We start from the raw sequence: 10,662 nt of genomic DNA, 5'->3' as shown, positions 1-10,662 counted from the left end.
GTAAGAAACTTGCTCGGACTGATCTTAAAATATATCAGTGCCCTTGTTTTGTCTCAAGATGTACTCCAGTAATGTTTTTTTTCTAAGGCACATTTATAAAATTACTTAAATCGCCTAATTGAACTATGGCCTAATCCTGGTTTAGTCTAAACCCTGTCTGTGAAACCAGGCCTTAATGTTTTAAAAATTAAGCCAGTGTTCTGAATGGTGTGACTGATAATGCATCTAAAGGAAATTGGAATAGTTCTTTAAATGTGTATATTGAGGCATGACTAACAGACTTGAGCTTGAACTCCCTTTCCAGACAGAAGTTGTCAATCCACCTGTCTCAACACCTGTCACTTCATCTCATTCTGGCAGCACAATGGCTCAACCTACTGGTCAATTGTAGTAATGCACTAATTTGAGCATCAAAACAAAAAGATAGAGCTGGTTTAAATGTTATGTTGACATCCTTTTCACTTATTTTGTGTTAATAGGAAATACACTAAACTGGATATAACAGAGCAGCAGCATCCACTCGCTGTCTTGAAACAGCCCATAGCCTATTTAAAATAATAATAATAGTAATAATAATATGTCTAGAAATACACCGATATATAGAGACAGAGATGTGAAAACAGAGCTTCTATTCTATTATTTGTTGGAGTAGCCCATTTCAATGGAATAGTTTACCCAAAAATGAAAATTTGTTGAAATTGTACTCAACTTCAGTCTATCCAAGATGTAGATGAGTTTGTTTGTTAATCAGAACAGATTTGGGGAAATTTAGCATAACATCTCTTGCTCACCAAATGGATCCTCTGCAGTTACAGCAGTAAAACATCACAATAATCCACAAGTAATCCACATGACTCCAGTCCATCAATTAATGGCTTGTAAAGTGAAAAGCTGCGTGTTTGTAAGAAACAAATCATTAGGGCATTTTAGTAATCATAATAGAAATACCAGTCTATAGTGGATTATTTACATTACTTGGGATATTTTTATCAGCTGTTTGGACTCTCATTCTGACGGCACCCATTCACCACACAGGATCCGCTGATGAACAATTGATGTTATGCTAACTTTCTCCAAATCTGTTATGAAAAAATGAACTCATCTACATCTTAAGTGGAATGTGGGTGAGTAAAAGCAATTTTTTATTTTTGGATAAACTAGTCCTTTAACTATAACTTCATTATTATTAACTATTTCAAGGAGCTGTTGCTGCTGCAAGGTAAATCCCTCATCACAACATGTACACAGTGCAACCATTATTGTTCTCTTTGACACCAAGTTTATTGAGTTACTCATAATGGCATGATATACAATCAACTCGTCAGGCTGCTTGAGTTATATAAAGTTCTCAAGCCAAGGAAGCAACAGACCTTGCAATCTATGAAAACATACATCCACATCCAGACGTTTCCACATCTCTCCTCCCACGCTGTCAGTGAGAGTTCATGTAGGCTTAACAACATGAAACCAGACACTCCCATAAGCCCTGCCTCTCTGTTTCTGGAGATGGACATCCCACAGAGGGAGACCTAGAAAGAGGAGATGAAATCACAGCAACAGAAGGGCCACAGAGAAGGATCCACAGCACTGTCCAGATGCAAGCAGACACTGGATGAGTTATAGGAGTTTACATCACCCCTGTTGTTATGTGATTCACTAAAGGCTTCTGGGATTTACAGTACACCAGAGCTGAAGTCACAGATACAGCATCGGACGGGAATATAGTATTTACATTATATGCATGCAGATACAAACTAATAAAATGTACATTAATGGGTATTTTAAAGTTTTAATGAAGCATTATAATTATTCTGAAATTAACATTCTGTCATAATTTAGTCCCTAGTGGTGGATGAGGAGATCCCCTTCTCAATGTAAAACCCATTGAGTCCCTAGAAAAGTGTTGTGTAAATGTAACAAATTATTAATTAGTATAATTATTTAATCACCATTATTTTATTACAAAATCATGTGACTTCTTTGTCACCAGGGACAAATGAGATTTGAGAGCAGATTACCAGTGGATAATCCTTAAATTTCAGTCCATTCCTCACACAAAGCCTTTAAAATATATACCTTCAAATCAAATGACTTGGAATATAGGCTACAGTAGTGTACACTGAAAAACAATTGGTGTAGAAACAGTTTTCACTCAGAAACTTCACAGTTTCACAGCAAGTAATGCATTGAATTTAACAAGAAATTTGGAAGTGTAAAGGCTGAAATGTGACCATGGACCACAAAACCAGTCATAAGTGTCAATTTTTCGAAATTGAGATTTCTATATCATCTGAAAGGTGAATAAATAAGCTTTCCATTGATGTATGGTTTGTAGGACAATATTTGTCTGAGATACAACTATTTGAAAATCTGGAATCTGAGGGTGCAAAAAAATCTAAATATTGAGAAAATCACCTTTAAAGTTGTCCAAATTAAGTTCTTAGCAATGCATATTACTGATCAAAAATTAAGTTTTGATATATTTAAGGTAGGAAATTCACTAAATATCTTCATGGACTCTGATCTTTATTTAATATCCTAATGATTTTTAGCATAAAAGAAAAATGGATAATTTTGACCCACGCAATGTATTATTGGCTATTGCTACAAATATAGCCCAGCGACTTAAGACCAGGGTCACAAATGGTATTTTTTACTTTTACAGTATACTTGATATTGGGCAACTTTTATGGTACATCTATGGTTGTGTTTATTAGCTTTATATTCCCTGGTCACTGTATACTTTTGTTGTATAGGAAAAAAACAACACTAACATTCCTCAAAATTCTTCTTTGAAATTTCATGGATGAAAAAGTTATACAGGTTTGGAACAATATGAGAATTAGTAAAAAATAACAGACATTTTTTTTTTAAACAATACTTGGATTACCAAGGATGCATTAAATTGCTCAAATGTAAAATACAGTAAAGACTTTTACATTGTTTCAAAAATATTTCAAATAAATGAACTTTCTTTTTTAACTTTCTAGTCATCAGTTTAATATCATAATATCAGTTTATACAAAAAGATTAAGCAGCACAACTGTTTTCAACACTGTTAATTAATAAGACGTTTCTTGAACAGTAAATCAGCATATTAGAATGATTTCTGAAGGAATATATATATATATGTATATATATGAATTGTTTTGTTCATATTTTATTTCTTCCATCTGGGGCAGGAGGTTCAGAAGGCTGAGTGAACAGGTGGACGCCTCTCCTTTCTTTAAACGAGTGTCTGCTCCAGGCGCCTGAATGACAGATCTCAGGGGTTAAAAAAGCAAGAACAGTCAGCAGTTGCTGTTCATAGCAAAACAAGACATAAGGTGTTTATCCTTAATAAGTCCCTTGATCTCTTGAAACTCACAAAGACAGAATGAGGTCTGTCTGATGAAACTCACAACAAGTAACTAACCAGGGGATAATATATTCAGTTATTTCAGTTGTATTCTTGATCATTCTAGTTGGAAATTACCTAAGTGTGAAGTGTGCAAAATTTGAAGTTATATTATAGATTAATATGCAGAGAGTAACCAGTGGTAGACAGGGGGAATGTTTGAGAAACCTACTTAAAAAAGGGTTGTTTTGTTTTGTTTGTTACTAGTAGCGGCACTGAAGTTGTGAAGATGCAGTAAATAACCTTCGTTAAACATGTAACAATGCATGACCAAATTTAGAGCTCCATTCTCCTCAACAGTAAACCCAGGAGCTGCCTGCTCACCCAAGATGTTCCTATAAAAGAGAGCCAAACTTACTAGTTAGATATCTAGTTTAAAACTATGAGAGCATATTTATCAACTATAAATTATGAATATTGGTTTGAATGCATAGCAGTGATGAAGGCAGTTTACTGGTTCTCATCCGTCACGCGCCCATCTCAGGGGTTTGGCTTGTGAACCTTTAAGCTTTCTGTCCTTGTTTGGAGGGTGCTGATGGGATGGACCAACCCTGCTGATGCAGTTGGGGAGCGTTGAGAAGGGTATAAAACCTCTCAAAGGTCATTCTCATTCCTATTCCCCATCTCACACCCTCTTGTTAACCATCTTGTGGAAGAATGGCTCCTAAAAAAGCTGAACCGAAAAAGGAGGCGGCAAAGCCAGCGCCTCCTCCTGAACCAGAGAAACCCAAGGAGCCTCAGTTTGACCCAAAAAGCATTAAGGTAAGTACACTTGCTGTACGCTTCTTTGTTGGTATTGCTATTTTACTAGCTGCTCAGTTTTAGACTATGATGGTGAGCAGACAAAAGTGAGTAGACACAAAGTAGCTTCCTCCCTAAAGTCATCAGGAGTTAATCTTAAACCTTAAAAACATAAATGGGTTTAAAAAAATAAAAAAGCTTATTTCTAAACATTTGACTTTGTTGCAATTCACAAAAATCACATTTAGATGATCTTGTGTTATTCATCAGCAGCTCTTTAATCCATCTTAGAAAACTTCTTATAGATCCTTAGTCATTACTGCACTTGGAAAATTCTTGGAATTTATGAGTACTAGCCGATATGAAAGCTTATTTCCACCACTGAATAAACATATTTAAAAAGTCATTGTGACTTTTATCTCCCAATTTTGACTTTATTTCACAATTGTGAGTTTATATCTCACAATTCAAACTTTTATTTTCTTGGAATTGAGCGTTTATATCTCCAATTCAGATTTTTTTTTTTTCATGGAATTCATAGTTTATATCTCACGATTAATGTTTTTCAATAATTTCTGTTTTTATCCTAAATTTTTAGACACCTGACTGCATACACGTGTAATTCTGAGAAAAACTGAGAATGTTAACTTAGAGAAAAAGCAAGATTATAACTTGAAAATGCAACTTGAAATTCTGAGAAAAAGTCTGAATTGTGAGATACTGTAGTTCAAGATAAAAAAAGTTGCAGTTCCATGTTTTATATTTTTATTCTGTGGCAGAAATAAGCTTCAATAGGAATAAGACATCCCACCTTCAGGCCGTGTTGAGCTAAAAACATTTGTATGTTGACTGGTCTTTAACCTTGTTATTAAAGTATGTGACGACATGTGCCCTGAACAACATGGCTCAAATCAATCAAACAAGGTTAAAAGGTTTCACACAAACTTAAGGCTTTAAAACCCCAGTCTCAATCGAGTACTTGTATGTGAAGACGTAAATGTTTCTTCATATTGATTTGAGACCACATATGCAACCTGATGGTCAGTGATGGGGTCTGGACAATGGAAGCTCGCCTGAGATCAGTATAAAAGAGCTTCCGTGTGGTCATACGAGCTTCCACGGAGGTGTCTGCAAGCTCTCGTATTAGTTTAGCATTCCTGTTCTGTTATCTGAGTGAGTCTCTCTCTCCTGTGGACAATAAGGAGGAGGTTTTACTGTAATTCCCTCTGGTCCTATAGATCAGACGTCTGTTATTCTTAGTCTCAATGGATGCGGAACAGCTGACTTTTGTTGAATGACCCCAGAAAGCTTCTTTAGAGAACTAAACCAAGTTACTTATAAATGTTGCCTAAAATCTTTCCCACCTAGGTTGAGTTTACAGCTGATCAGATTGAAGGTAAGCATTTGTGAAACCAAGTAGACCTAAATTGAAAATATTTAAGCAATTTTTTCATACCTCTTCCTCATATCAATATCCTATCCACACAGAATTTAAAGAGGCCTTCATGCTATTCGACAGAACTCCTTCTGGTGAAATGAAGATCACTTACGCCCAGTGTGGTGACCTCATGAGGGCGTTGGGTCAGAATCCTACAAATGCAGAGGTGCTCAAAGTACTTGGCAAACCCAAACCTGAGGGTGAGAGGAATAAACTGTGCTTGACAGCAGGCTAAACCATGAATACATTTTTAATGTATCTCTAATATCCATTTTTTTCTAGAAATGAACACCAAGTTGATTGACTTCGAGACTTTCCTGCCTATGTTCCAACACGTGTCCAGGTCCAAAGATCGAGGCTCTTTTGAGGACTTTGTTGAGGGTCTGCGAGTGTTTGACAAAGAAGGAAACGGCACTGTAATGGGCGCCGAACTTCGCCATGTACTTGCAACGTTGGGTAAATACAAAACACTGCTACACAAAAGCTCTTACAGTATTGCTAACAAACCCAATGAGTGCTTTGTTAAATTAAGAGGAGATTTATTGGAACATAAGCATCTTAAAATAATCTGTGTTTGACTCCTGGATTTACATATGTACTGTACCTTGAGATTAACGCTGCCAGAAACAAGCACAGAGTATCACATGTCTTACCTGCAGGTGAGAAAATGACAGAATCAGAGGTAGAACAGTTGATGGCAGGACAGGAAGATGGAAACGGCTGTGTCAACTATGAAGGTGTGAGCATTTTCTAAATTTGAAAAGTTAAAGCTAATACATTCTATATATTATTCTATAATTTAATCTTGTCTTTTTAATTTTTTCTCCCACATGCAGCTTTTGTTAAGCACATCATGGCTGGATAAATGAAAGAGCTCAGATCAGGTGATTATGAATTTTAAATGCAATGATGTTTGATACCGTTTCCAATTAGGATATTGGAGAAAGGATGTTCTAATTTAATCTGAATGTCTCACATTTTCCCTTTAGGCACTACTGTCCTCTGCAGTTATCAAAAGTCCTTCAGCCCAGCTCTACGCTCTCTAATGCCCTTGAACTAGTTTTCCTGTATGAGATTTTTTTTTTACTTGTGTTGCACAGATTTTCAACATCAAACTAAATAATTATTTTGTAATGCTTTGCAAGGAGCAAACCCCTCCAAAGTAGGTCTATATGTCGAAATGTAATGAATTTACTTCCAATGCATTTGTTGGTGTTCTAGGCTACTGAATGCTTGTAGCATTAAAGATTTTTTCTTATAAAATTATGTCAATGATTTTTTATGCGTCAGTGCACATCCACAAAGTCTAAAACTCACTGTCAGGTGGTATAAAAAACAACAACATCAAAATTAAAACTGACCTTACTTCAACCACCCCAAGCTTTACCTACTTTTCAAGACACAGCTGGAGCCAGAAAAGTCTGTGCAGATTTCTTTATAAAAAATAGATTTTTTAAGAGAAAATTCCCATTACATGTATCACATGTATAAAAGGTTTATGTGGTTTCAACCAAAAAGTTGCATTTTGGTTAGTAGTCATTTGGTAAATGCTTTTAAATAAAATGTTTAAGTCATAAATGTGATGAGATATAAATGGAGTAAACCAAAAATATCATATACTGTGACCTGTGTGTGATTACTAATGTAGTTTCCAGAATTTTCATACAACAGATGCTCAGATGTTTGTTTCTTCAAGAAGAGGTTTATTTTGCGACAGTGAATGGCTAACTGCACATTTTCTCACTTTAACCCATGTTAGTACAGAATTAAATATTGATTTGAGCTCAATTTTTTTTATAATTTTACCCATATATTATTCTAAAACCACTTAGAAAAAAGTTGTCCGTTTCACTGAATAAAATACTTGCCCTATAGCAACAAGACATTTTCACTGCAAGAGACAAAAAGTTATTTCCACTGCAGTCAATGACTGTCACAAGTTATAAAACAATCGGTCTAAATAATAGAGACATGAATTTAAATTCAGTTTCAGTTACTCCAACAAACAGTCTGATATTATACTGCGTGACCATTATTAGGAATATCTGACCACTGGATGCCATGATTGTCCAATCAGAATCAGGGTAGCCTATTCCAGAGAGGATAGTGAATAAAATTATCCACACTTTGTGTATACACACATGGTTACATTACAGACAGCTCATTCTCGTGGATTAGTGATAGACATGTGTGGGTCCACAGCTGGCAAGTGTTAATTTACAGACCAGAACAGCTCTCCATTCAAAGGCTATTGTATTTTTCCTGTGTGTCCTTGTGGCTCATGGCAACAGAGATGCTGTCATTTGTCTCCCTTATTGTTAGGCTGTGGGATGCAAGCATCTCCTTTGATTTTTCAACACAATGACTCATAAATAGCACATTAGCCTCAGCTGTGTTCAGCAGGATTGAGAAACGCGGAGGCAGAGCAGGTTATTGTGTTACTGATACATGGAGTAGTAAGACGTGCAAAGATACACACAATCTATCAGCAGCAGCACAAGAAGGGATTCTTCTCAGTTGCAGCCAAAGCTGCTGGATTACTGTGAAGTTTTTCATGCTAAATATACTTACAGCCAGAAATAAACTGCTACTTCCTGTCTTCTTGCCAGGATACCTTTGTATTCACAGTTGGAATAGCAATGTTCAGTTCATTTTGTTTGACTTGGGCCTGTATAGTCCCATGTAGTCATAGTATAATAATCTTTTGAAATAGATTTGCAGAAACACCAAAAAGAAGGGTTGTCTTAACAATATATAATATCTTGTTTGTGTTTTGTTATAGTGGAGACAGGGGCTAGTTGTCACAGGTTTTATTTCAGTAAATATTTTTCAGGATATATTATGTATTGCCCTGAAAAAAAAATAAAAAATTATATATATATATACAGTATATATTAATCAGATTTCTACTGAAGAAAAAATCAACTACCTGGGGTGGTGATGGCGCAGTGGATAAGACACATGCCTTTGGTGTGAGAGACCCGGGTTCGAATCCACTGTGAGACACCAATGAATCCCTGAGCAAGACACTTAACCCCTAGTTGCTCCAGAGGCGTGCGACCTCTGACATATATAGCAATTGTAAGTCGCTTTTTTAATGTAAATGTAAATGTAAACTACCTCAGTCCTGAAGATCAGACAACCAGTCATATTGACAAGGCTGAGACGCCATCTAATGGCCAAGTGTTTGTAACAGCCAGACCTTATCTCCTGTAGGAAATAATGCAACAATATCATCATTTGAAATATTAAAGGTTGATGAATCAAAACATATTGAAATTAAGAGGAAGGCAACCCAACCCAGGAAGGCGAGTCAGTGCAACAAACATGATCAGGCCATTAGCTGTCTCGCATAGAAAACATCTAAAAAAAAAATGCCTACTCATTCACATGTGGGCTAGTTGCTGAGCAACTCCCACCCAAGCCCAACCTCAACCAAGCGCTCTATTGGCTTTCAGAAGAGCATCTCACACATCTGAAGAACACAAGGACACTGAGAGCATCAGCAGCATCACTCTTTTTCATGCAGCATTCTAAAATAACCTATAGTACTGTTTTTGCATGTAAGAGATCCCGATAACTTGCTTAGCAATAGGAAGGAGGAGGAATTTACATTTGATCTTGCAATTTCTTTGTCTTTTGGGATAAAACAGCAGCAGGTTGTGCAGCGGTGAAGCAGAGGAGCACAAGGACTCTTACTGTTAATGTGTAGCTGTCCAGGTGAAGGACTTGGCTTGGTATGTAACTCTGGGAATATGGCTGAATTTGGGGGGCAGATGGTGCAATGTGTATGTGAGTGTGTGAGAGAGAGAGAGAGCTTGTGTGTATCATGAATGTTTGTTAAGATTAGACTGTGAATTGATCATCAAAGCACACTTTTTAAAACAGTAATGTACTAGCTTGCTGCGTTGTGTAGTGAATCAGCAAAAATCTGATCCAAATGTCTAAGACTTACTGTACAATCAGTTCAGAATAACAAGAATGGATATCATATTTCCAAGTCAAAGTAAAAAATTAAATATTTGAGATTTAGCCTTGCAATATTTAAGCTATATTATATATGCTTTATGGAATATGGAAAGAAAGCATCAGCTAAGAACATAAACAGAGTTTTCAATAGCTTTGGATGGCCTCGTCTGACCTTTATAAACATAAGGATGTCCAATCCTGCTCCTGGAGGACCAACATCCTGCAGACTTTAGCTCCAACACACTTGCCTAGAAGTTTCTAGAGAGTCTGAAGACTTTGATTAGCAGGTTCAGTTTAATACGAGTGAAAGCTAAACTCTACAGGACAGCGGTCATCCCGGAACTGGTTTGGACACCCTTGCATTAAAGTGGTATTTTAGTATTATTTACATACTTTATAGGTTTTTTTCATATTTTGAATTTAATTGTATTGTTATATTTTATGCTTTTACTTTAATTTCAAGTAACATTTTATTTAGTTGTTTTTTTGTCATTTTATGAAATGTCTATTACTTTTTTAATGCATTTTTTTTAGCACTTTAAGTTAAACTAAATCAAAATGAGAAATGATGCTTTGGCAACTAGCTTAAATAAAATAAGTTTAAGGTCTTCTATATTTTATTTGATTTATTCATGTTTATTTTATTCCAAGTAATTATATTTTTGAATTGTTTTAGTTTTTATTAACTAACCCTTGTCACAGTAGTATGTTTGAATTCAAGTTTCACACAGAATTTTTAATTATAATAGGCCTAGTTAATGCCAGGGATTTTCAAATTGAGGTCTAGGAACTTTCAGGGGGTTTCTAAGGAGGTCCATGTCTTTTTCGCACACAGTACAAAAAGCTCCTTATAGGCCTATATGAAAATACATACCTTTTTTGAACCTTAAGCATAAAGGTGTTATCAACCCCTTAATTCATTGTTAGAAAGCATCTGCCAAGATCGTAAAGGTAATTCCTGATCACAACGCAGACATCCTAATATATATATAATAATGTAACACACAGGATATCATTCGGTTAGTTGTGTGTGAATATCATAGAAGTGCACAGAGCTCATCCTGACATCATTCTTGATCTCGCTCTCTAGCGCCATCCTCCCTTTGCAGGACGCTGA

General features: G+C 35.9%; 1 protein-coding gene across 1 annotated transcript; it reads left to right on the top strand.

The window, feature by feature from the left end:
- Positions 1-4,054: 4,054 nt before the first annotated feature.
- Positions 4,055-6,441, top strand: myl4 (myosin, light chain 4, alkali; atrial, embryonic; the record flags this gene model as incomplete). The annotated part of the gene is made up of 6 exons (XM_079399634.1): positions 4,055-4,159; positions 5,507-5,534; positions 5,627-5,776; positions 5,859-6,032; positions 6,236-6,313; positions 6,413-6,441. 6 exons carry the CDS (start codon positions 4,055-4,057, stop codon positions 6,439-6,441), a joined length of 564 nt encoding a protein of 187 aa, XP_079255760.1.
- Positions 6,442-10,662: the final 4,221 nt, after the last annotated feature.

The sequence above is a fragment of the Barbus barbus genome (assembly GCF_936440315.1).
Source record: "Barbus barbus genome assembly, chromosome: 3".
NCBI lineage: Eukaryota > Metazoa > Chordata > Actinopteri > Cypriniformes > Cyprinidae > Barbus > Barbus barbus.
This window is presented reverse-complemented; position numbering and strand designations above follow the sequence as displayed.